Source organism: Monodelphis domestica, chromosome 6 (genome assembly GCF_027887165.1).
Source record: "Monodelphis domestica isolate mMonDom1 chromosome 6, mMonDom1.pri, whole genome shotgun sequence".
In the NCBI taxonomy this organism is placed as follows: domain Eukaryota; kingdom Metazoa; phylum Chordata; class Mammalia; order Didelphimorphia; family Didelphidae; genus Monodelphis; species Monodelphis domestica.
This window is the reverse complement of record NC_077232.1, coordinates 295,759,438-295,787,070: the sequence shown is the minus strand read 5'-3', so window position 1 is coordinate 295,787,070 and position 27,633 is coordinate 295,759,438. Positions and strand designations below refer to the sequence as shown.

General features: G+C 43.0%; 1 protein-coding gene and 1 pseudogene across 50 annotated transcripts in view; one reads left to right on the top strand and one right to left on the bottom strand.

The window, feature by feature from the left end:
* PCM1 (pericentriolar material 1) overlaps positions 1-27,633 on the bottom strand; it is a 101,353-nt gene that overhangs the window by 3,850 nt on the left and 69,870 nt on the right. For 16 of the 50 annotated variants that reach the window (XM_056803417.1, XM_056803446.1, XM_056803447.1 and 13 more), the window contains 11 exons: positions 22,693-22,749; positions 20,882-21,054; positions 20,426-20,557; positions 18,293-18,413; positions 15,080-15,235; positions 12,797-12,933; positions 9,777-9,911; positions 3,670-3,867; positions 1,641-1,703; positions 1,162-1,312; positions 151-308 (listed from right to left, as the gene is read on the bottom strand). In XM_056803417.1, the coding sequence (XP_056659395.1) occupies positions 151-308; positions 1,162-1,312; positions 1,641-1,703; positions 3,670-3,867; positions 9,777-9,911; positions 12,797-12,933; positions 15,080-15,235; positions 18,293-18,413; positions 20,426-20,557; positions 20,882-21,054; positions 22,693-22,749 (1,481 nt within the window). The remainder of the gene's footprint in view (positions 1-150; positions 309-1,161; positions 1,313-1,640; positions 1,704-3,669; positions 3,868-9,776; positions 9,912-12,796; positions 12,934-15,079; positions 15,236-18,292; positions 18,414-20,425; positions 20,558-20,881; positions 21,055-22,692; positions 22,750-27,633) is intronic. The other 34 variants (XM_056803441.1, XM_056803452.1, XM_056803463.1 and 31 more) reach the window with 7 other exon arrangements.
* On the top strand, positions 25,201-25,743 carry LOC130455132 (adenylate kinase isoenzyme 6-like; annotated as a pseudogene).

The window sequence follows — 27,633 nt, the reverse complement described above, 5'->3', positions numbered from 1 at the left end:
CCAGGGGAGAGGGTGCCATAGAAAGCAGTGGGGCAGCCAGGAGGGAAGTGCTGCACAGGGCACATGTGCCTAAGCATGACGTCTTCTGGTCATGACACCAGGGGGCTGTTAGGTTGCTGCCACACACACACATCTGCTACCCTCGGCTACCTGGTCTTGCTCGTTCTCCTCTGGCACTTCATTGTTAGCCTGAAGGGAAGTCTGGACATCCACAGGCCCTTCTTCAAACTCTTCCATCTCTTCATCCTCATTCTCGTCTTCTCCACTCCCGTAATTTGTTAAAGCCTGGGTTTCTGCTTTGGACAAATCTGAATGGAATAACACAAAGCTTTAGCACACAGGGTCCTCCCGGATAAGAGTGCAACTGATTTTCAAACACAAATCCTCATATAGTCAGTTTAAAGCCCCCAATAGTTCACCATCTCTCGGGCCATGGTCAGTCACTGGCTGACTCTGAAGAAGTGAAAGAGACTGTGGACAGAGGTCCTTGAGCCCCTCAGTGAGCATCTTCTCCATCCAACCACCCCAGGTCTAGCAGCAGCCCATTCTTCCTCTTTTGGGAAAGCTCTCCCTCCAACTCTGTAGAAGGAAAAGGTTTCTGAGGCCTAGACCCAGAATCAATGCTCTTATTTTTTAGAAAAGGAAATCAAGGCCCATGGATATATGGGGAAGGAGCTTATGGCATGGTCACACAGTCAGAAAAGTTGAGATTTCCTTTTCCTCCAAAGTTAGCGTGCTCCACCACAAACTCTACTGTTCCTTCTCTTTCCCTGAAGAAGTCCTCTCCACCCCCCCAGGCTCTTTGGGACACCCCCCTTTTCCAGATGTTCACTAGCTGTTCTTTTAATATTCTATGTTCTAGAATTCAAGCAAGAAGCCACGGCAAACTCCCTGGTCTATATTATGGTCTATAACTTGGTAGGCTGTGATCCTAGGGTATGTCCTGCATCCTCCACCATCTTTCAAAGATGGTGGACAATATCACAACCACTGGCACATGAATGAGCTCTCTAGTCCTACCTATTCATGCAGGTGAGAACGGCAAGAGGATCCTGTTGTGCCACTCCATAATTTCCCACATTACTTCCCACCCTGCTCAGGGTACCTCTGCCTTCCTCTTGGCTCCATCATCAGGAGCTGGCTCTCTAGCTCTCTACTTACTAAAGGACACAGGACAGCCTTCGCTCTCTTCATCTTCCTCCTGATCGGACACGTCGGACCTCGTGTTCTTAGGTGCCTCATTACCATTATACACCTCGGGTGGTGGCGGTGGTGGTGGCACTTGCTTCACTGTCTCAGTCTCGTCCTTGTCCTAGCCACAAGTACAAGGAAATGATAAGCACCTGAGCTCCTCTGACTGGTTCACTCTCCAGAAGAGAGAAAACGGGGAAAAAAAGAATGCTCAGGAGAACCAGAGAGGTTCCAACAGAATTATTCTTATGCAGCACTAAAGATAATGTCTGATAGGAAACTCAGGAAGGGAGGCATCAGGGCTGGCTCAGCAGCTGAGAGGGGATTCCATTCTCAAAGAGCTGAAAAACAATTAAGCTCAAACACTATCTATATAATGGTGGGCAATAAGTGACTTATTTTAAAATTTACTGAACTCGCTAAAGTAAATTAAAGTTTGAACAACATACTTTATCTTCATCATCAATTTCTCCAGCAGGTGAGCCAAGATCTCCCTCAAGAATTCTTTTTGCCTATAAGAAAACCAATTCATGTTTTCAATTCCTTTTGTACAACCCAGGAAGGGAACAATTGAGAAGCAACTGTTTAGCCAGGTAAAATGTTTCCAGAGTTAACACAGGCAAGGGTAAGGATACATCCTGGGAGTCAAAAGATTCGAGTTCAGATGCTGAATCCCTTATGTGTTAGCTAGAGCTTCCTCATCTTTTAAGTGGGGATAATAATCTTGGTACTTATTAATTCATAATGCCGGAGGAAAACATTTTGGAAACCTTATTTCAGCAGAATGGTAGCGTCAACTATTTTTCAATTTATTTCACAGTTAAGCAGAGTTCCTGTAATTTTTGACCAGACTTGTGCTGGCACAGCATAGAAAGGGGCTGGGGTCAGGAAGATCTGAGTTCAATTTTGCCTCTGACACTTAGTGACTGTGATACTCTAGGCAGGTCATGACTTTATCTGTAAAACGGAGTAAGGATGGCCCTACCCTCCCTCTGTCCATGTCAGGACTCTGTGGGAAGAGCCTTCAAGTACTCTCAGTGATCATTTCATAGTTAAAGTGAGCATTCATTGCTCTGCTGATGTGGGGGACCACTAGCAGCCACATGGAAGCTGTCTGGGACACAGAGAAATGAGTAGCCTCAGAGCCCTCTACACCTCAGAGGGACCCTTGAACCCATGTCTTCCTGACTCTACAACCAAGGATCTGCCTCTTTATTCCACCATTTCCAGACAGAAGTACTCAAGAGTAAATGGATCCTGAGAGGCAGCACAAGGTCCCTGAGATCCAGGGGCCCAAGCCAGGAAGCCTCTCTTAGCCCCAGCTCCTTGCAGGGCACAGCTTACAAAGAGCACTGGAATGGGAAGGGACTTTGCCTCTTTTTGCCTTCCCAGTACCTGGCATACAGTAGGTGCTTACTAAATGCCAAATGACTAAAGAAAATGAGTCACTGTTACCTTCTCTCCAGTGGTTTTTAGAAATGTGTACCTTACTGTCTCAATGTACTGGCTTTGGAATTGCTCCATGCCAAGCCTGCCTTGTCTGGTTTCAGAAGCATTCCACTCTCAAGAACCTGAATGGCTCCGTGCCTGGTTCTCAGGGCTGTTCCCTTCCCACACTGTTCCAAGTGCTCCCCAAGCAGCTCCTGACAATACTCAGAATGGTCAAGACTCTGGTCACTGCTAAATGAATAGATATGTATGAAGGAGATATCCTCCCCATCCTAGAGACCTGGCCCAAATGGCATCTCCTTCAGAAAGTCCTCCAGGAGCCTTTGCACAAAAGTTCAGGCCAGAGAGCTCATTCTTCCCCTCTACCTTCTGCCAAGGGTACAAGGCTCATCCATCAGCTGTCCTACTAGCTCTGGCCAAGGATTCTGGGAGCAATGAAAGGTTTGCAAAGTGCTTCCCATATGTGATCTCTTTGGATCCTCACAAAAGCTATCAGGGCTACCTGTACATCAGCCACAGTTTATGGTCCAACTCTTAAGGAGCCTCAGGCATGTGCCATCCAACCTGCCAATCCCTCCCACAATGGGCCTCCCTCAAGGGCAGTCTGGAGGACTCTGTACCTCCCCTATGGACATTGGCGTTGGAGCAAAGATATCCTGATCTGAGAGGGAGTAAGCAGCAGAAACACTTCTGTCACACTGCCACCACCCACTCACTCACCCCGAACTGACATCTTGCCTCCCTTACTCCCCAGTTCCTGCTCTGGGAACAGCAGGGAAATCAATGTCGTCCTGGTTCTGGGCAGCATGTGGTGAGTGTCTGCCCTCAGACTCCACTTACCACCCTCCATCAGATGACTTTCTCTGCCCACTACTCCCCTCTCCAGTAGGACAGGGCCTGCCTCATGACTACCAGTATCCTCAACACAGAGGAGGCAGTAAGTCCTGAGTGTTATTCCATCCAAAAGAGCAGGTGAAATGTTTTCCAATCCCTATAGCTTTTTATAAAAGCAAAATCACCATTCCTCACCTCTTTTGCATAAGACTGTATCACTGCAGCCGCCTCCATTTTCCTTTTGCATCTTTGTTTTACAGAGACACTGTTACTGTCCAGGTCCTGCATCAGCTTGAAGAAAGCCAATTCATTAAACAAAACTTCCGATATATCCACCAGAAGGTCCTCGCCACAGTCCTTCAGTTTCCTGCCAGCAAATTTCGCCAGTGAATCCTGTTAAAAGACAAATCGTGGGCAATGGTCAAGGAGAACTGCTTTAGACTAACTACTGTGGAGAAAGGCAAAATCTGTCTCAGAGAATCCAGCAGGGCCCCCGTGTCTCCAGGGATATGTTCCAAGACCTAAACCCGAGCACAGAAGCGAACACCTGCTTCCCCATAGAGATGTGCACTCCCAAGCTCCCAACCCCTGGCTCACCTGGCCTCCCATTCCTCCATCAAAAAAACCCAAACCCTAAAAAAGTGAGAGTGGAAAAGGCGGTGGGCACATTGGGATAACAGAAACCCTGGAAAACAAGCCAGCGCCCAACTGACAGCTGGGCTATGCCCTCTAACTTGGTACTTAATGAGAGCCGGCCCAACAACACCTGACCCTCATTAGTCGTGATGTTACTGTTAGTAAGGAGGCAACAATATTGGGCATTAGGATTCCCATCTTAGAGGTGAAGTTCCTGACTCAGTGATGAAGTGACTTATCCAGGGCCATGGAGAACCAGAACTGTGTGCCTCTTCTATGCACCCCGCCTGACTGCTTTATTCTACCTTAAATGACAGAACTTGTTTATTCAACATAATGATGCACTACTTTTAAAAAAACTCTTAGCTTCTCTCTTGGAACCAATTCCAAGACAGAAAAGTAGTAAGGGCTAGACAATCAGGGTTAAATGACTTGTCCAGGGTCATATAGCTAGTGAATAGTTGAGGTCACATTTGAACTTGGGACCTTTCCTCTTCAGGCCTGGTTCTCGGATACCCACCTAATGTCCCCTTTTGAGCTGGAAGCTCAGTAAATTCTGGCAGGACAGAGTCATAAAATGGGAAAAAAGAGAGCATGTCTTTATCCCAACTAGAGGTTGCCTGACTCCAAATCCTGCATCCCTTCCAACATGCCACCCAACAACTCTGAAAGGCCAACTTACTACAACTCAGCTGTCAAAAGCAAAGGGAAGGAAAGCAATAGGCACCCAAAAAAGGGACCCAGGGACCATCTGAAGGAATCCCCACCATACCAGACTGGCCATTCAGGCTCTTCCCTCATGAGGCCTCCCACAGCAGCCTGGGGACACTGGACAACTCCAACCATGGTCAGCTAACATATATGTTATGTGCTCACTCAGTGTGAACAGTCTCCATTACTTCAATGGATCCTCATAAGGCCTGGCCTGTCAATGTGCTTCTAAATGATGGTCGCCAAGACTGATGCCAATACACCAGAGAAGGGCTGATGAGAGCAGAGCATAATAGGGATGAGGACCTCCTAGTCTCAGGAAGCCTGGTCCCTCTGGGTAGCCCATAGCAAGTGAAGCTTCTTTAAGTGCCACAACACACAACTGAATCTTAGGGAGGCTGCTACAGCCCAGCCAAATCCTCCCACCTTTTTCAGATAGACCGTAGCAATCTGACCAAGCTGCCCTCATTCAAGTCAAGCCACAGTACCACATATATACCAGGCACTATGCTCAGAGCCAGGGAGACAAAAGGAGACAAACGACAGTCCAAATTGGAATGCTGACAGACTGGGATCAGATAGGGAAGTTTTAGAAGTTGTGAATATGGAGGAGGTGACTGTGGTGACCAGATCAGGAGGAATGCCCATTTCTAGGTATGGAGGGTCATGGGAAGTAGGCTGAGGAACTGGGAGGTAGGATGTTTGAGGGAACATCAGTGTGTCTGCTGAAGTCCTCTGGAATGAGGGCAGGAGGTAGGGAAGGGAGAAATGCTATGAGCCAGGCCCCTAAACTCCCTCAAGATAAAAGGGGAGAGCCCTTGGATGCTGGTGAACAGATTCCAGAATGCTGAAGGGATGGTAGATGTGGCCTGAATAACCCTCAGGGGAGGAGCGTTCACAGAGGGAAGTGACAGTGGGGAACAGAGAGTACCCCAATTCCCCCTCCATACCAAAGAGTTGGGGAAATGAGGGACCTGGAAAGGAAGGCCATGGAAGCTAGATCATCAGGAGGAAACCAGAGAGGGCCAGAAAATGGAGGCAGCAAGAAAGAAAAAGGTTTATGATGAAAGCTAGCTTATTACTATGGATTAGGTATTCTAGAGGGCACAGTGGGAAGTGCTCTGAATGTCTGAATCCCTGGGTTAGGGAGGAAATGGGCATGGGGTTGGCAGGGGGTATGTTAACTATTAGGTTACCCTTGTCCATAAGGCTTAGCTTCAGGTGAAGGGGCTGGAGGAAGCTGGAGAGCATGCTACTGGACCTGTAGGATGAGCAAAGGCTGTGGGACTGGACATACACAGAGAATGAAGGATAAAAGATGGCTGGCTTATGTAATGTCAGAAGTTCTAGAGGAAGTTGCTCAGGTGGGAGTGAACAGATGGACTGCAAACTGTACCACAGGAGGTACTGTGCACTGAGGAAACCATAGGTCCAAAGCATCAAAATATTTCAAATTGCAAAACTCTGGAAACCAGTGAAGTCAACCTGCATGAGAAGAGATAAATAAACTGTGGTACATGGTCCTATCAAGTTCTAAGTCTATGATCCTGTAATGCTAGAAAGAGAAGATGAAAATGTAATTAAGATGGGCAATTATGAGGAATATAAAGGAAACTGGAAAGAGCTTTATCACATACTGGAAAGGAATAAAAGGAGAACTTACAGAATGGCCATGTTCATATGGCCAGGAGAGGCAATGGATGGAGAAGAGGTCTTGAAGTCGGGAAGCCCTGGGTTCAAGGTCCATCTACACCAGTCACTGGACCTCTGAATGCTCAAGACATTCTTGGAGATTTTTTTAGTGCTAATAAAGTAATAATGATCTGACTTGGAGAAGGCCATTTCCTTGTGGGACTTCCTTATGCTAATAAAATCAGGATCTATCCCTGAGACCATACGAAAGAATGACAGTATGAGGATAAGCAAACAAAGAAAAGAGAGGCAACTAAGTGGCTCAGTGGATTGAGAGCCAGGCCTAGAGATGGGAGGTCCTGAGTTCCAATCTGACCTCAGACACTTCCTAGCTGGGTGACCCTGGGCAAGTCACTTAACCCCCAATGCCTAGCCCTTACTGCTCTTCTGCCTTGGAAACAATACACAGAGTTGACTCTAAGACAGGAGGTAGGGGTTTAAAAAAGTAAAACAAGGAGGAGCAGGGAGAAGGGGCACTGACTAGTTGTTATAGATATCTGCTCTAATGTTAATAGTTACAAAGCAAATTTGACTGGTTATTGAAGTCTAATGAAATTAATTAAAAAACCAGAGAAAATGGCTAAGAGACAGAAAGGAGGATCAGTGGAATAGACTTGGGGTAAATGATCTCAGCAAAACAGTCTATGATAAGCCCAAAGATCCCAGTTTTGGGGACCAAAACCCACTATTTGATAAAAACTGCTGGGAAAATTGGAAGACAGTGTGGGAGAGATTAGGTTTGGATCAATACCTCACACCCTACACCAAAATAAACTCAGAATGGGTGAATGACCTGAATATAAAAAAGGAAACTATAAGCAAATTAGGGGAACATAGAAGAGTATACTTGTCAGATGTCTGGGAAAGGAAAGACTTTAAAACCAAGCAAGAGCTAGGGAAAAAAAAATCACAAAATGTAAAATAAATAATTTTGATTACATCAAATTAAAAAGTTTTTGTACAAACAAAACTAATGTATCCAAAATTAGAAGGGAAGCAACAAATTGGGAAACAATCTTCATAACAAAAACCTCTGACAAAGGTCTAATTACTCAAATTTATAAAGAGCTAAACCAATTGTACATAAAATCAAGCCATTCTCCAATTGATAAATGGGCAAGGGATATGAATAGGCAGTGTTCAGTCAAAGAAATCAAAACTATTAATAAGCACATGAAAAAAATGTTCTAAATCTCTTCTAATCAGAGAGATGCAAATCAAAACAACTCTGAGGTATCTCCTCACACCTAGCAGATTGGCTAATATGACAGCAAAGGAAAGTAATGAATGCTGGAGGGGATGTGGCAAAGTTGGGACATTCATGCATTGCTGGTGGAGTTGTGAATTGATCCAACCATTATGGAGGTGTGAATCTTAAAAACTACTCAGACTGCACTTTAGAAGATTTGATTTTATCTATTTCCTTATTGTAACAATAGAGATACTTGGTCTAACAAGAATTAGGAATGTCTTGGGAACTTTTAAAATTACTCCACCCTAATTAGACATACTTTAGGGGAAGATAAAGTTGTAAACTCCTGATTGAACAATGAAGGTACTTAACTCATACCTTATAGTGAAGCTAGAACCTTAAGCCAGGTCTATTTTTAGATCTAATACAAAAAGGTGTTAAGTACCTATAAAGGTTACATTAATCACAAAAGGTCAAGTAACTCACAAAAGGCAAGCTTAACAAAGAAGTGTGAAGTACTCAAAAGATATAATCTAACCAGAGAAGATGAGAACTAAAGAGTGGTAAGAACTAAGAATGGGCAGTCGTGAAAAAAAAGTGTCTACTGTGATTGGTAGACATGAAAATTTAGGGGAGGTGACATAAGAAAATTTCTTTAAAAGGAGGGGTAAAAAGTCAGTTCAGGCAATTCAGTTCGGAGTGGAATTGGCTTCTGAACTCAGTTCAGGAGATTGAGTTCAGTGGAGGACTGGAACCCAGCTTGGAGACAGTCTCATGGTGAGTGATAAGACTGACTCCCTTTCCCTTAGGCTCAGGGAGGCCACTTTGGCCAAGGCCTTTAACTACTGCCTGGCTCAGCCTAAGCCAGAGCAGTTTAAATTAATTCTCTCTCTTTCTTCTTTTTCCTTAATTCCTTCTCTCTATATTAATTAAAATCTCCATAGTTCCCAGCTGACTTGGGTATTTTATTATTTGGGAGTCATCCCTGGCAACCATTTATTTAGATTTTCATGTCACAACACTAAAATTATCCTGACAGAGGGCAATTTGGAACTATGCCCAAAGGGTGCTAAAAGACTGTCTGGCCTTTGATCCAGTCATAGCACTACTGGGTTTGTACCCCAAAGAGATAATAAGGAAAAAGACATGTACAAAAATATTCATAGCTGCTGCTCTCTTTGTAGTGGCAAAAAATTGGAAAACAAGGGGATGCCCTTCAATTGGGGAATGGCTGAACACATTGTGGTATCTGTTGGTGATGGAATACTATTGTGCTCAAAGGAATAATAAAGTAGAGGAATTCCATAGAGACTGGAACAACCTCCAGGAAGTGATGCAGAGAGGAGCAGAACCAGGAAAACATTTTACAGTAAGACTGATACACTGTGGTACAATCGAATGTAATGGACTTCTCCATTAGTGACAACGTAGTGACCCTGAACAACTTGGAGGAATCTACAAGAAAAACCACTATCTACATTCAGAGGAAACACTGTGGGAGTAGAAACACAGAAGAAAAACAACTGCTTGAATACATGGATCGAAGGGATATGGTTGGGGATATAGACTCTAAATGAACATCCTAGTGCAAACAACAACATGGAAACAGATTCTGATCAAGGACACAAGTAATACCCAGGGAAATTGCATGTTGGCTGCAGGAAGGGTAGGTGGAGGGGAGAGAGGGAAATATTGTGATTATTGTAACCAAGGAATAATGTTCTAAACTGACTAAATAAACTAATTCAAATGGGGGGGGGGGGAACCCAGAGAAGAAAAAGGAGGGGATAGGGGAGTGGGGGGCAAGGTCCCTTCCCTGCTGTTATGGGGCGGGCTCTGCAAAAGGCATACTTCACTCTTGCACCCCACAGGTCACACACTTACTAAACAAGTCACTGTGAGCCTCTAAGGAGCAGCCAACCTTGGACCAAACTGGCCCATGTCTGCCACCATAATAACACAATGTGGGACAGACTCTTTGTCCTAGGTAGGATAGAAGGGCAACAGCATAAAAGAGGTGAGCCACAGAGCAGTGTTGAGGGGTGGGATGGGGGGGGGGGGGTCCTCTCACCTGTAGAATGCTTCCAAGCTGCTTGTGAAAGAAATTCACAAATTCTTTGCTCTCATCATTTTGCTGTGTGAGGGTCAGAACCATTCGTCTCACTGAAGTCAGAAGCTGTGAGGAACACACCTCATCCATGTGCTCCTAGAAAAGGGCAAGACAGATCACACAATCACCCATGGGTCAACAGTGCCGGGCTTTATGCAAACACTCCTTGGGACAAAACCCAACCACTTCCTTTCTCTTCACATCTCAAGGCCCATGATCTGAACCTCATTTTCCCCCTATTTTTCAAAGCAAAGTTAACATCATTTGGGGTGATCTTTTTCACAGCTAAAAACCAGATGTTCTCTTACTTTTATTCTGTTTGTGAATACCAAAATGCAGATCAATTTGCTTGGGGCATATCTGTAACATGGATTAGGGAAAGCTCATTTTGAAGAGAAATGAAATGACAGTTGGCCTGGCTTCTAAAACCACTGAAAAGAGCCCAGAAACCCCCCTTCAGAATATCCGAAGAGGTGATCACCAACTCCCTCCTCTAGTTAAATCTGTGTTCTACCTTTTATATGGGGGCCCAACAAACATTTGCTGAATTAAAGGGCAAAGCCCTACTACATTTTTGGTTCTGATTTTTTTCAGGTTAGCTTAAATCACATTGCAAATGTATAGCAGTTCAGTCACATAATGGATCCAACTGGCTTTCTTTGTGAACTAGTCTGGTAGTAGCTAATTCTACCTATCTTTCAATGTGAAAATACATTCTCAGTCCCAAGTGAGAGATTTGGAAAAGAATGGAAGAGTTAGGGACCCAGAATTTGAGGGAGTATGATTTGTTTACAAGATGGAGATTTTTTGGGGGGAAAACCCCCAATCCAAACTCTTCTTATACCTTTTCATAACTTTAAAAGTCAGAACCACTAGCCCTCCACCCTGCCCCTGCTTTCCTTCAAAGTTTGAATGGGAGAATTTCATCATCAACAGGAAATTGTTTTTTATACTCAATAATGTCCTGCATTATGATGACCAATAACTCCAATGATTAAATTTTGTTTTATGCATGGCTCAGCAGATCCATGGATCTTTTCATTTTAATCTTTTTTCTCCAAGACATGTGCTTTTTTGTAGATACAGTGGTATCTTTAAAAAAAACCATTAACTTCCATCTTAGAATCTATACTGAATATTGGTTCTGTTATAAGGAAAAGTTAAGTAGGAAAGTGTGTAAGTTTGCAAAGGAGAGTGGCATGAGACCAGCAGAAAAAGATTCTGGAACTTTGAAGGAAGGGTTAGACTGGAACTAGTGGAATGAGCTGTCTCTCTAGAGGTATCTGGAGAGTGTGGCTGATCCTATCCTTATTCCTATCCTGCTTGCTATCTTGTGTGCTATATTTCATCAGAGAAGAACCTGGTGATCCTGACCAACTGTCTGCAGTGATTGTGAGATCAGGTCTGGGTCCTGCCAAACTTACACAGACTAGCAGCACCTTAATGCCATCTAAGGGGGGGTGGTGGTGGTGGTGGTTAGTTATAGCTTAGCAAGAACAGGAACTGGGGTTTTTCTAGGAAGTGAGGAGAGGGATTAGTGTAGATCAATAACTCTGTGAAGAGACATTAGATCTCTGGGACTTTTAGCATTTAGGGTTCTCCCAATCCCTTTTAGCCTTTCCCTTTTACATTAAACTACTTTTCCAATTTCATTGAGTGGTCTGTGTGAGTTCTCAGTCCTGGCTCAGTCTGAACAGAATTTCTGGTCTGTTGGCTTTTCAACCCACAGTTAACAACCTGATACTGGCGGGCAAGACAGCCTCACGGGCTGGATCCTGCTATCCAAGTCTCAGTGAAAGTCCTTGCCCTAGAGCTTGGGAAAGCTGCAGCCCATCCCCCCGCAGGCCGAGGAAACAGCCTCACGGCCAGCGATTCTGAAGGCAACTTCCGGAAAGCGAGCTGGGGGGAGAGTGTGGCTTCGTGGTCCGACCCTTCCATTCCAGCTCCAGTGAGGCATATTCAGTTTAACCCAGGGAAAGCTCTTAGAACCAACATCTGCCCAGGACTAAAGCCTCGGATCACCAGAGATAAGAAAAAAACAACCTGATACTGGCCCATTACAATCCAGCCTACTCCATCCTCCAAACCCCCTCCCTTTTACAATTTCAAGGTGGAAGAAGAATAAAGACTGGACAACTGGGGTTAAACCCAAGGTTACCCAGCTAGGAAATGTCTAAGGCCAGATTTGAACCCAGGAGTTCCTGTCTCAATCCACTGAGTCAACTATCTGCCCTTGCTGCTAGTACTTTACTGTGGGCTGCCATCTCCCTGTCTCATTTAATAATAAAAAAAAAAAACATGTATCTAATTCTGTATCACAGAGCAGAGTGATCCTGTGGGATGTTTCCGGTCTGTTGATTTCAACTTCCTTTCTCTGAGGGTTTATCTATACCTCCACATCTCAATTGTAACCGACCTCTAGGTTACTGATTGACAACATCAACCAAAGCAACAATGGGGAGGGAAATTCCTTTTACACAGTGGGAAGGGTTTAAAACACACACACACACACACACACACACACAATATAATGCCACTATGTATATAAAATGCAATCACCTTACACACAAAACATAACCACTATATATAAAAGATATATAATGTACATGTATAGATATATGTATATAAATATGTACATATGTGTATGTATAAAAATATATAAATAAGACAGTCTTTTCTCTCCCTCTCCCCTCCTCATATATAGTTTCTCTCAATTATTTTCATTAAGGGAAGCCAAATGAAAGTGAAGAAAATGCCCTCCTTTCCTAATGCCTATCAAAGAAATGATGGTTGGTAAGGTTCGAAGAAATATGGTTCTTAACTAGATTTTTGGGGTTGGGGATAATTCTTCTTACCTGGCAAAAGGAAGGCACTGACCACCATTCTACCCCATTTGGGATTGTGAAGCATACTATTATTTCCACTCCACCAAAGGCACAAAACAAAAAACTTAGGTACAGTTTGTTACTCTGTCTACCTACCTTCAAAAAAGGAATGACCTCTTTCATAATAGCTTTGATTTGCCGGTCAAGCTGCTGAGTGTCAATTCGAGGACAAGGAACTGTGGAAACTTCGTTGATAGGTTGTTGGGCACTGCGAGTCTCAGTCTTTGGAGATTCTATTAAAAGAAAAAAAAGCCAAAACCCTCAAACTGTTACATCAGTCAGATGATAGATTCATCAGATAAACATTTCACACACATTGATATCAGTGACAAGTTTATGGAGAAACACTCTGAGCTGATATTCACAATGTCTCCTCCATATACATGGCCACAATTCTTGTTTAGTCTCTCATCATCTCGCCTTTGGACTATTCTATTTGGTCTCCAATCTCCCCAAGAGACTGTCCTAATGCTCAGGTTTAGCCCTGTCCCTCGGCTGCTCTGGACAAACGGGACCTGTTTGGCTGGCCATTTAGAACCCTTCCCAATCTGCCTACAGATGGCCTTCTTATCCCCCCACCCCACCCCCAGGCTTCTTTCATACGCTTCTGTTTTTCACCAAGTTCCTGGCTGCTCTAGCCACTCAGAATTCTAGGTTGTCCCTAGGACTTTTCATAGATGATTCCCCATGGTCTTTATTTCTCTCTCTTTTAAAGCTTGAGCCACTGATAGGGTCAACTTGGATGCCATCTTGGATGCAAAGTCTTGCCTAATCCTCCTATTTGTTAATATTCTCTCATGGTGATCTTTTACCTTCCAATCTCTAGTACACTAATATACACTACCTAGGTAACAGTAAATGTTTAACATATGCATGCTGTTAAATCAACTTACTGGAGTTAGATGGTAATTCTAGGGGTGTCTTTTACTACTAATAATGGATTAGAAGCTATGGATATCTTTTACAAAAGTCTTTTCCAGTCCTTCCCAACAAGGTCTATAAACTTAAAATGAACTCTAATCTCCCAATATTCTTATGAGGATAAACACTACTTTGGTCATTGTCTTCCTCCTAGAACCTGGAGGCTACCCTTCTCCTCCATCCCTTCCCTCATCCCCAACTGCTTTCTGACTGCCTTTTGTGTTATCTTTCCCTTTGAAAATATAAGCTGCTTGAGGGCAGGAACTGCCTTGTTTCCTTGTATTTGTATATTCTCAGTGCTTAGCACAAAAGCACTTTTTTCTTTTAAAAATTCTTTTCCAGTAGGATTTTATTTTCCCCTCAATTATATATTTTAAACATTTTGACATTTCTCAATCCAAATTCTCTCCCTCCTTCCTTCCTGCTTGAGATGGCAAGTAATCTGAAATAAGAATAAGCACTTTTTAAATTCATTCATTCATTTACTCTCCTCATATTCAGTACGGTTCATTCTCTATCCAGACTGACTGTCATAGACTTATAAACTACTGGACCTGCTCTACAGGCTGTTCATCCAATTGCCTATCAAAGGCTATACAACAGACATATTTTATCCATTTGGTTTTCCCTTGTACTTTGGAAAGAATAGCTTCAATTGAGTGATGAGATTAGATTCTATATTATAAGGATCCAATGAAGTGTGTGAGATGTACATGTTTTCTTGTTGTCCCGTTCCCCGTCCCCCCCTTCCCGCCAGTCTGGCTATAAAAGAGAGGAGAGGTACAGGATCGAACTTGAGAGGATGGTTTGGTCAGGTGAGTACTTTTTAAGAATAAGAGAGATCAAAGGATGGGGTGAATGGAATGAAAAAGTATAGAAATTTTGATCACTAGTGCTGGAAGGAGTCACACATTGTTGAGATCACAGATCCATCAAAGTGTAGCGTGAGTTTATAAATTCATTTTCAAATTACTGATATTTTTGCTATATTGCCTCAACTTCCCTATATGTGCTTGATTTCTAGAGAAATCATTTAATACTTATCTTTATATGTATCTCCTACATCTTAGAATAAGTGTCATGACTGTAATTGTACTTGTGTTGCTGATTCTATCAGTTTCTTCTGGATTTGGATGGTAGTAAAGGAGGTTCACCCCCTGTCCAATTGCCCTGCTTTTGTCACTCAGCAGCTTGGTACAACAGATGGGATAGCTGCTGCTGGTGAAAGAGAACTTTCTGGTTGAGTGTCTGGCTCCCTCTCTAAGCTGCCATTGCTGGAAAGACACAATCCCAACTTGGGCAATGAGCACCTCTCACTCTCCTCTGCTAAGCTTTGTTTTCCTTGCTTTTTCTTTTTCCTCTTTGCTTTGACGCCTGTTGCCTCCTTCCAAAGCTGACCCATTGTCCCTGTTATGCTCTTCCCAATAGGCAAGTGCCCTCTCCCACCCAAGACCTGACCTTCTAAGGTGGAGGCAGTGGTGGCAGAGGGGGAGGCTGTGATGGCGGTGGCAGCCCCAGCACCCTCTGTACTCAGGTTACTTTCAGCCTCAATTTTCATTCGCTCATACTCTCTCATCCTAGCCAATGCTTGGTCCAAGTGGATCACGGTGTTGCCTGCATTGGGAACAGACACACGTTTTAAAAGGCTGCTTCTGCTTTTTTATGTATCAGACTCCTAGAAGTGCATGACTAAAAATGATGCCTGTGCTAAGGAAGAACTGACTGAGATTAAAAAGAACATCCTCCAAGTGAAACAAACACAACTACTAGGGAAAGAAAAAAAAGGAATGAAAAGACAGCAGCAAAGGAGAGGCAGCACGACTGACGCGAGATAAATGGGAAGTCTCAAGAGCCTCAGTCAGACAGGCAGCTAGCTCTCTAACGCTCGGCTAGGATGAGCATGTGCACTGATGGAGGATGTGCTTTTAGGCAAGGTCCCACCCCAATGAAATCCCGGGTCCACTTTCCACTGCCACTTCCTTCATGGTAAAGGTAACACAGGCATTAACCATGATCCCAACAGCCCACAGGCGTAAAGTGCTTGAAGGTTTGCAAACTGGTTCATCCATGATTGCCTCTAACCCAACAGGACAATAAGCTTGTGTGGTAGATGCTATTATAGAGCCCATTTTTCATGCAGGCACCTGCTGGTGCCTGGAGAGGAAAGAAGGCCTCAGAATGAGGACTCAGAACCCACTCACTAATGTACCCACTACTGATGCAAGGATTCCAGGGCAATGTAAAGCAGAAGAACAGTTAGCCCCACAGCTGCTATGGGGAAACAGGAGGGGCCAAACTGTGGGAGCACCTAGGGGTAGGTTAAGGGGAAGGCCAGGGCTTGCTGAAGGGAGACTTGGTGCTCAGTCAAAGAATCTCCCATTTCGGCAGAGGGTGAACCCCTTGTTAGAGGGGACATGATCTAATAGTTGTCAGGAGGAATGCTTAACATGAAGAAAAATCTTGTGGGCAGCCTGAGTTTTGTTTTTCCCAACTAGAAACTGAAAAAATATGAGATTTTAGCTTCCTATTTGGTTACACGTTCTCCCTTCTACCTAGACACCCTTACAATGTCTAGGCTTCCCACAACCACCCCAAGATCCTAGCCTCACTTTTACAGAGACTCCTGTGACCTAGTGTTTCATCTTTTTAAGCACACAAGTATCTCCGGGTAGAGGATAACAATAACAACAACAACAATAATAGCTAAGATTTCTATAACACCCATGTGCAAGGTGCTGTGCTGTAAATTAGATATTTACGAATATCTTATTTGATCTTCTCAGTGACTGTGGGAATTCATTAAGTGATATTATAACCCTCATTTTATAGATGAGAAGACTGAGGCAAACAGGGTTAAGTGACTTGCCCAGGGTCACACAGCTAGTATGGTTTTAAGGCTGGATTTGAACTCAGGTCTTCTTGCCTCCAGGCCCAACCTACTGTACACTTAGCTGCTTTGATAGATTATGGCTAATGACAGGAAGGAGTCTCAGTTTTTCTTATCTTTATTTTTTAACCAAGCACAGGACCCAAGTTACGTCTTTCAGGCCAAGACTCAACAAAGGCAAGGCCCTGATTGACCATGACACTTCACAACTTTATCCTAAGTTTCGGTTTTACTCAACACCAGACATCAGCAGCCTGGGCTAGGCAAGGCCTAAGCAGAAGAGTGTTCATGAGGTCTCCCTGTCTCCTTCCTCCCTCCACATCCAGGCAGGTGCCAAGGCACCCCAATTTTGCCCCAACTATTCTTGTATTTATTATTATCCTGCCACTCCTCTTAGGGCTGCAACTTCCCAAGAGCCTGTCAATAATAGTTCCTTTACAATGTTTAATTGTTCACAGGTATTAATTTTCTCTGCTTCCCACTCCTTCCTCAGATAAACAAAACCAGTAAAAGAGAAATAAAGGGCTCCTATTACATCTGCAGAGTCTGGCCCATAGATGCCATGCCTGTTTTGGAGTGCTAGGTCCATCACCACCTTGGCATGAGGTTACAAGCAGCCCCTCTGGCATCATGGCTAGTCACTGGCCTGACCAGAGTCCTAAAACAAGGGCCTGCTAAGTGGTCTCACAGCCTGCAGTCTCTCTGTCATCCTGCCCACAATGGCTCCAGTGATTTTCCTTCAGGGCAGGCCAGGCCCCTGCCTACTCACTCCAGGGGCTCTCTCTGGCTCTAGAATACACTCCTAGGCTGGGCCTGTGAAGCTCCTCCCATGCTGGATCTCCTCTCTTCACACCTTCTAGATTTCAGCCTAACCTGAGCACTTGTGGACCCTTAATGCTTTGGCACAGGCTGCCTGTCTGTCCCCTTTCCCTGGACTATTTTCTTTCCTCACCTCTGTCTTTTGGAAGGCCTTGTTTCTTGCAAAGTTAAGCCCAAAGTTGGGGAGAGGGTAGGAAGGTGTGCTTTTCCGATTACCCTTCTCCTTCCTCCTCCCCAATTAACCACTATAGACCTTGTATCTGTTTCCCCATTTACTTGTTTCCCTTTATCAAGGGACAGCAGGGCAGGGCAGGGATGGAATTGTTTGGGTGTTTGTATCCCAAGCTCCTGGCCAAGTCACTGGCACAGCTAGTCAGCGCTTAATAAATGCTCACTGTTTGACTTATGCTTAGTGTTTGACTGGCTCCCTGTTCTCTTTCTTACAAGTGCCTCTGAAATGAGGCCAGACACCGGTACCCTATGGCCATAAAGAACTTCCTTCATCAAAATCCTTTGGGGAAAGCCAAAACATTCTCTTCTGGGATCATCATTGGACCTCCAGTCAACTGGAGAGGGGCTGATCACCCCTGAGCGTTCCCCAATTTGTATCCTGTGCCCCAGAAGAGCCTGTTTCTCCCTAAAGTCTGACCTCCTAGCATCTGTGAACTTCCATCTGAAATAAGGACAAGGAAGCAAGAGCCATGGAGTCTGGGCCTGGCTTGGCAGCAAACTGGCTGTGGGGTCTTGGGCAAGTCTCTTCCTATTTCTGGGCCTCAGGTTCTTCTAGCAATGGTGAATGATGGTAGAGAACCAGAGGGTTTGGGTTCAAATTCTGGCTGTGTCTGTGACTTGGATGACATCCCACTAGTCAAACAAGCCTCCCTAAGGTTTGGATGCCTTGACTGCAACATGAGGGGGATAGATAAGATGACCCAAGTCTAGGAACTTTTAATACATCTACTTACCAAGGTCATCAGTGGCAAAGGGCTCAAAATTAGATGATGTAGACAGAGTACTGGCGTTATCAGCGTCATTTCGCTCACTCATTTTACATGTTTCTCTTTCGAAATTCTTCTCAAAAGTTTCCTAAAGATATAAAATAAAGAAAAATGCAATGTTCTGATTTCCAAAGCAATGTGACTGTTGGGATTAAGTATCCAGCTGCAGTGTGCTGAATTAGGTCAGTGCTAGGATCCCATCTGTACTTTGGGAAGGGTCAGCTGGGTACCAATGAGCATCCCAATGCAACAGGCCAGGCATGAGAAAATGAGGGCCTGCGCCAGGATGGTGGCAGCATCAGAGGAGAACACTTGGCAACAGACTGGATGTGGAGGGGCTGAATAAGCAGATAAGGCTGACACCTAGCTTGTAAGCTTAAGTCAGGGAGAGGAGAGGGTTTGGGGCAATAACAATGGTTCAGTTGTGAAGAATAGGTTTAAGAAAGCAGAGGCAGAGGGGCCAGGAGAAATGGCAGAGGTCGTCTTTTCCTGGACAACTATGTGCTCCATTTGTCTGCCTCAAGGCTCTTGGGTACTTATCCTAAGCTCAATGTACTTTCTCATTTCAATGTGGTGATCAAGCTGTCCCCTGAGTACATAGCCTATAACTGAAGACTTGGGACTGCTCTTTGGAGAAATGATAATGACTTTAGGAATACTAATACTAAATAGCATTTTGAGAGACTGTCTGGTGTAGTGGATATAGCCAGGCTTGAAGTCAACAAGATTGGCATCGAGATCTGTCTCTAACACATATTAGCTGCGTGGCCCCTTGGGCAAGTTACTTACTGCCTAATGCCTTTGCTCTGTGTAGATCTCATTAAAGTCCAGAAAAACTGACCTAAAATTATTCAAGCTGCTAAATTCACAGGCTTGGACCAAAAAAGTAAACAAACAATTCTGACTTTTTTCCCAGTGGTCTGTGATCTAATAAGGTAATTACTTCTCGTGTGTAAGTCATCCCTGGAATTGCTTGGCAGCCTATTTATCTTCTCCATTTCACAGGGACCCACCATCACAGTCTAACTCAGAGAATATATGCCTTAAGAAGACAGATCTTTCTGCTAGAGAGCTTTGTGGGCCTACTAAAAACTTTTCAGAAGCTGTCATCCAGCACATTCTCCGTCCATTTGACCAGATGGTCCATTTGAAGGGGTAATCCCAGAGACATGTATCTAGGCATTCCATTTTTCTTTGATGGGTGGTCATGGTGATTTTTTAGAGTGATCGTAGATTTCTCCCCATTCCCTTTTAGTCCTCTCATGCCTACAAAGCTTTCTCCCATCACTGCAACCCCTGGGAAGTCTGTGGTGGCCTTCAAAGCTCAATTCTAACTCAGCCTTTTCCCAATCTCCCAGCCAGGAAAGTTCTCCCTTCTCAAATTTCCTGGTTTCTCTGGTTAGAACAGAAACAGTCTGAGGGCAGGGACTGTTTTGCTTTTGCCTTGGTATCCCTAGAGGCTAGTTGGTTTTTAATCATGCTTGCAGATGGTTTCCATCTATCAGGATCCACTCTGAGCACATTACCACTAGAGAAACATCTGTATGAGACCAGCTTTCTGGTTTTCTCCCTTAATAATTCTGGTTCACTTTGCCTCATTACACTGAGGTCAGACTCTTTTCAACACAGGGTGGTGCTGGGTAAAGATCACTGGCCTGCCTAGTATCTAGGACCTCCTGATCAGCCAGCCCGATGACTTCCCTCACCAGTTCTTTGTAATGTGAGGGGTTTGAAATAGGTGTTCACAACACCTCCCAGCTGAGGAGCTGAGGAAGAGCCCACCCATTCAGGTTCATTCTGGTCTGGAGTCATCATCTGCTTGTGTCTACTGCTAACCCTACAAGGTCAATGAGCAAAAGCTCCAAAAGCAATCTTACTTCTTGGCTGCTGACAAGTCCTTTTCTGACAAATGAATGAGTGTAAATCAACAAAGGGAACCCAAATTCAGGCTAAAAAAGGGAAATGTACTTCCAGAGCCTAATTACATTAAAGATAAAACAACATACATTTGAATGTGCTCACAAAAAGAGGTAAAATCAGTTGGTGCCAATATATCAGACAGAAAAGACACCTACACTGTATTAAACATTAAAAGCTTACGTCATCAGTAGTGGCAAGGCTTTCACTGGGAGTAAGTTCTGAATTTGAGGCTATCCAAGTAGCAGAATTCACTGATTTGGCATTTTCACCGCCTTTTTCATTACTCTCAGAAATATGCCTGTTGACTATGTCCTAAACAAAGAAATGAGGCAGTTAATTACTTCTATAATAATAATTTACTGTTAATAAATAAAAAAGTACTATTTTCTCAATGTTTTCGTATTTTGTACTTAAATGTACTAGCCATTTTGAAATGAAACACTAAGAGAAACGGGGTTTGGAGTTACCTTTTCAGAAGAGATTTATACTAAGGGCTATATCACTCTTTCCCAACTAACTCCAAAGACACTACAGAAACAATAAATTGGCCATAAAGTACAGAGCAAACAGAGGGGAACATTTGCCAACATGTCAGGCTTCAGTGCACACACAGAGGAAAAAGAGGCTCTTCTTTACCTGTAATGCATACAGCGCCCTCTGCCGCAAATAGTCTGTGTTAAGTAGCTGCAGTTCATGGAAAAGCTCAATGAGAAAATGAGGACGGGATTCATTTTGAGAAATCAACGTTGCTACTTCAGAATAAATAGTATCTCTCAAAGCTTCAAACATAGAAAAATCACTTCCAGTTTCTGGAAGACAGAAAAAACCAAACAATTAAAACTCATGAACCATTGGACATTTCCTGCACCTCCAGTGACAGTATTAGCTTTTAACAGCAGCTTTTGTGTACTTTCATGCCCTTTTGAACTCAGCAAGTTATTAAGTGTGGAAATTGTCAGAATCAAGAGACCATTGAAATGACAAACCAGTGTCCTCAGTGTTCAACGAAGGTGCCTCAAACCTACGCTATACGGAAAATGGGCTACACCCTCATTTCTTCACAAATTTTATGTATTTTATAATAAAATTTAATGGAAACTTTAATCAGTACCCTGATGACATGAAATATGACACATGCATTGGTTTTCTGCAAGTCTGCTCAGAGAGATCATTTCAACAGAAATAGTTCATTTCTGTGTTAGTGATGGAACTATGTGTCACTCTCCCAAGGCCACAATGTATTCATCCCTAGAGTTATGGAATTTTTGAGTTGGACCACATCCTTTTAAATTGGCACACATGTGAGCACGCGCACGCACACACACAGACGCACACACTATAGTTTATTTCTTCCCAACTAATTTTTATATTAACATAAAACTACAAATGAGGGTGTGTGGCCTGCTGAAGCTCATCCCTCTTAAGATTTTGAATTCTAGGTTCAAGATGGGTGAGGAATGTAGTCTTTCTGATTCTTGGAGCCCATCTTCTGATGACTATAGTTGTTTTTCCCTAATGTGTTCAGTTTCTGGCTTCTCCACGTCCTGCTCAATTGTTCTTCTCTGTTCTCTGATGTGTGAAACAACCCTCCTGTTTCTTCCATTGATTGTTGCTAGGAAACTATAAAGCATTAAAAGCCAGGAAGGAAATTCTCTCTCTCTCTCTCTCTTTTTTAAAACCCTTACCTTCCATCTTGGAATCAATACTATGTATTGGCTCCAAGGCAGAAGAGTGGTAAGGGCTAGGCAATGGGGGTCAAGTGACTTGCCCAGGGTCACACAGCTGGGAAGTGGCTGAGGCCAGATTTGAACTTAGGACCTCAGGTCTCTAGGCCTGGCTCTCAATCCACTGAGCTACCCAGCTGTCCCCAGGAAATTCTCTCTTTTAATCATTTTTAATCAGTTTGCCATTGACTTCCGCTGGAGATATTAGGTATCTCCAAGGAAGAGAAATAAATCAAATAATACTTTACAATCATAAACATTTAGGAATCAGGAATAACTCTAAATCAGAATCCCTGGGAAATGATGCTTTAAATATTTCCAGAGCACAAGCTAAAGAAAACACTACCTGCTGAAAATGTCAAGCTGGAAACTATACCTCCATGCATACTCTCACACCCATACACATATGTGCATACCCATATATATTCCCCATACTTGTAAACACATACACCCTCCCATATATGTGCACATGTATAAACACACTGTCCTTTCACTAGGTGAAAAGTGACAAATGAATAACAGTAACTGAAATCAGAAAATTATCAGATTTCTGAAACATAGCATGTTTTTGTTTTTAATTTTTTAATCTAACATTGGCCCACAAATACATTAAACTACATCTAAAAGAGCGTGACTTTATAGCAATGTGTTTGAGATGAGAATTTAGGTCAGAGATATTCCCCCCCTCCCCCAGAAATTGAAACTAAGCAACTGGTGTATTACCTGGCGCTTCATTGCATGCATTTCTGTTAGACTGCTGAAGTATTCTCCTAGCATGTGCTGTAGGGAAAGGGGGGAGGGACAGATACAGTGATGAACACAAAATGTGTATGAGTAGTAAACACAGGGTTTATCTATGAATCACTGGAATAAAGAAATGAAACAAAACAAAAACCCTTTTTTTAAGTTGTTTTTCCAAAGGGAAGCTTTTTCAATTTTACTCATTTTAAATTCTTCATCATATAAAAGAATTAAAAGCTCCAAAAAAAACCCCCCAAAACCAGCGACTGATCTGATCAATGGGTTTGACTCTACTTTCCATGTTCAAGGCAGGGCATGAGGAAAAGAAAACTTTCCTTCTGTGCCCTCAAAATCCTCTGGTTTGATTGGCCTTAAAAAAGGCAAGCCATCCCTCGCTTGTTTCTGGAGATTCCTGGTTAGTTTTGCCAACCACTTAAGAAGGAGGATAACAAGATGTCTAGCAGGGAATGGAGAAACAACTCAGGCCCAGGTCAGTTTGAGGAGAGCAAAACCATGGCTTCCTGGAGCTCCAAAGGCCTTCAGAAGCCTCTGGTTGAGACTTCAGTCTCAGGAGTTGAGAAGTCAGTCTCTGCTTGAAGCTCTCTCAGGAGGGGGAAGCCCATTCTTCCTTTGGTTAGGTCTAACTGTTAGAAGTTTTCCTTACTATAAACCTAAATGGAACTTTACAAAAATGGCCCCTTCCCTCCTCAGGGCCTGGTTCTGCTCTTGGATCAATAGAACACATCTGACCCCACTCACATGCAAAAGTATTTGAATGTTTGAGGAAAGCTTTCATGTCCCTTCTGTCTCTCCTCTCCTCTCCTTTCCCATCAAGCTCTACATGGTCTGATTTCAGTGCTTCCCTCCTCTCCCTGCCACTGCCCTCTTCTGGATTCTTTCTAGCTTCTCCAAGTCCATCTGCCAGCCAGGGCCCCAACACTGACCATAGGGCTCCATGTGGGAGTCTGGCTGGTTGTGCAGAGGATAGCAGGCTTCTCAGCTCTCAGTGTTGTCTCTGTGGCTCCTATCGTTCAGTAGAGGCCTGTGGCAAGTGGCCTTCCCTGATGGACAGATCCCATTAGGGACGCCCAGGAAGCTCAGCATCCCTAAGTCCCTAGGGCTTTGTCCAGGCAGATGATGTACTAGCCATCCTTTCCCCATCTTATATTTCACATCAGTTCTCTGCTTCTTACATAAAATGTGGACCATATGCCACAACCCTTGAGGGAGGAAAAGGACTCGATACTGTAAGGACCATCACTTGGCTATAATTTCTCATAACAAATATATTTGATTTGAGGAGCCTACCCCTTTGTGGAGGTGAGAGGCCCATAGGTGTTACACATTGCACATGTTTTCAGACTTCTTCAATGTGCTGATCAATTGCGCTGACTTTTGAAAAAAAATCCTCTCTAAAAAACACTGTCATATGGGAGGGCTCTCTGGGAAGGGAAGGGGGGGGATAAATAGGACACTATGGTGATATAAAAAAACAAAACAAAAATCAATAAAAACTTATTTTAAAATTTTCCTTGAGGGATGGGGGTTGGTGGTAAGAGGATTACATTATAGACCATTGAATCAAAATCAGGAAATAGAGAAGGAGTTTGAGAAACACGATTATCAGCCTAGCCCAGAAGGAACTCTCATCGTGATGGACATCTTGGACATGTGCCCAAACTCTCTACTGCATGAAGTTGAACACCAGAGATTTCTCACCTGTGATAATTCCGTCCTTCCAAAGGCAGAAGAAGAAATGAGGGAGCCACCATTCCATACCCACAAGGAGGGGTTGGCTGTTGAAAATGGCAGCAACCTTGGAAAGAAAGTGATTGCTCTATCCCAACATAGCTGGAAGTACAAAGACTTGAAATTTCCTAAATGCTAGTCAAGCAAATTAGAGACAGTTCTGGGAAAAGACAAGAAGAATTTAGCCTCTGACCCATGCCGCCTGGGGCTCGAGGTAATAAGGTACAGAGAAGATGCTAACCTACCCGGGTAGAGGGAATTTCCTACCCCGAAAATCCAAGGGGCAGGGCTACTACAATGGATGCCAGAGTAGAGGGCTCCTCCACTCATTTTGCTTCTCTTTTCTCTGCCTAGAAAGGAAAGGACAGAGGAGCTCAAGTTGGCCTGTCCCCTGAGATAATTATGGACCTAAGAAAAGCACTGTTAGCTGCCTTTGATGAACTCTAGTTACCAGAACCAGGTAGGGTACAACTACAGATAAGAGAAGAAACAGCAGATGACTACTTTTTAACCAAGGTACTTAGCCCAGTGTTTTTGACTTGCTGACAAGTGCAGGAGTGCATATGCTCCTCACTGTTATCTGACACAATAGAAATGCTAGCTACAGAAATAAAACTAGAGAGAAGTTAAAGAGATAAACACAGGCAAAGAGATGACAAAATGACTGTGGACAGATGATATGATAGTTTACTTAGAAAATCCCAGAGACTGCTGCTCCCACGTGGAAAGCGAGTGGGCGGCCAGGGTGGAGCCAGTGCCACTGCGACCATGAGGCTGCCCAACATCCTGCTTATGGGTACACCAGGGGTTGGGAAGACCACACTCGGTAAAGAACTTGCATCAAGAACAGGACTGAAATACGTTAATGTGGGTGATTTAGCACAAGAAGGACAGTTATATGATGGCTTTGATGAAGTTAAGAATGTCCCATTTTGGATGAAGACAGAGTAGTTGATGAGTTAGAAAATAAAATGAAAGGAGGTGGAGTTATCGTTGATTACCATGGCTGTGACTTCTTCCCCCAACGATGGTTTCATATAGTTTTTGTCCTTCAAACAGATAATTCTGTTTTATATACAAGACTTGAAAAGAGGGGATACAGTGTAAAGAAACTCCAGGACAATGTTCAGTGTGAAATTTTCCAAATTCTTTATGAAGAAGCCATGGCCTCCTACAAGCCTGAAATAGTACACCAGCTGCCCAGCAATGTACCAGAAGAACTAGAGAGTAATTATAGATCAGATAATTAAATGGACTGAGGAGTGGATAAAAGATAATAATTGAACTTGAGGGGAAAGCATGGATTCTCAAGGCTTTCCACAGCCTTGAGATGATCTCTCCCTCCCTATACAATAGAAATTAAGACAACATACATCAGATTTTACTATCTAAGATTGTGCTGTAGAAGTAACAGGTGGGCAAAATTATAAGGTTGAGTTATGGATGAATTAATTTTTTTTGCTCCACGAGAAAACTGAAAACCCTAAAATAAATGAATACAGTATTAAGGACTTTTTAAGTTTAGGAAATACCCAGCATTCTCATTTAATTTGGTAAACTGCTAAAGAGTAAGTAAATTTGAGAAAATAAGTGAAAATCTTTACTTAACATGCAAAAGAAAATGAAGGTGAAGAGGAACTGCTGCTGACTTAAAAGTAAAAAAAAAAGAAAAGTCTAAGAATAAAGCTATAAACATCACATATTAAGGGGCAGCTAGGTGGCACCATGGATGGAGCGCCAGGCCTGGAGTTCAAATTTAGCTTCAGACGCTTCCTTGCTGTGTGACTCTGGGCAAGTCACTTAACCCCAATTGCCTAGCCTTTGCCCTTCTGTCTTGGAGTCTTACTAAGACAGAAAGTAAGGTGTTTTTTTTGTTTGTTTCTCTGTTTTTTTTTTTAATGATATTAAGTGTTCTGTTAGTGAATTGCTGGGGTTTTTTGTTTTTTTAATCTTGGAAGTTGGGTAAAATTAGGATAGTCATAAAGTAAATGGTGAGATTTTTGAGAAAAAAAAAATTTTTTTTTAAGTATAAGAGTTTACTGAGCTCTTTTGCCTATAATAAAGTCACTGCTGATCCTAGCACTGATATTTGTCTCTTTGGAAGAGTAAGCCAATCACATTTTTCACATGTAAACAGGAAATAGCAAAAGTCTTCTGTGCACTCATAGAAACTGTAAATATTAATTTATTGGTTAACTAATTTCAATCTTGCTAAATTCCATGAACGTGAATGTGATAATGCTTTGCTACCTTATAGGTGATGGTAATTAGATAAATTTTAACATATAAAGATTGTGTATTTATGAAAAAAAAAAGAAAGAAAATCCCAGAGAATCAGTGAAGAAACTAAGGAAAAGGTTGAATAAATTCAGTAAAATTAGAGGACCCAGTAAGAAGTATAGTAAAAAAAACAGGAGAAAATGATAGAAGACAGTTGAAAATAACTGGAGTTACCCTGCCTGGACAAACTCAGAATTTAATTATAAAACAGTCTACAGAAATAAAAGAAGCTCACTAGTCAGACATTCACTATTCAAAATTGGGCCATGCTAACATCATAAAACAAGTGTTGAACAAATGCTTCCTACCTTTCTATCCATGCTAATTTAGTGCTGTACCAATAAAACTATCAAGTTACTTTGTAGAACCAAACAAATACATTTAAAAATTCATGTGGAGTAACAAAATTACTAGAATCTCCTGTAAAAAAAATGGGACAAGGGGGGAGGGAAAAAAATGAAGGGAGCTTGGCATTAGGGAAGATCACCAGATCCAAAACCAAATTATGAGAGGTAACATGCAGCAAAACAAGTTGATATAAGTAAAGAACAGTAGAGCCTATTAGGGAAAGAGATTAGAATACTGAGACCCAGAAGAGAAGAACATGGTAGTCCAGTATTCAATCAATTTAAGAAAACAAAATACTGTAAAGATTCTGAGTCTGATCAACATAGGCAGGAAACAGGAATACACTGTTATCCCTCATCTATCCAGGAGCATCATTAAGCACCTACTAAGTGCCAGACAAATAACTGCCCTCAAGCTCAAGGAGTTTACATTCTATTTCAGGGGAGGCAATTTAAGTCGAAGAGTTGTTCACACAAAGCCTGACAGCTCCAGTTCAAACCTCAATGTCAGAAATACAATGCTTAATGTATGGCTTGAAAGCAACAC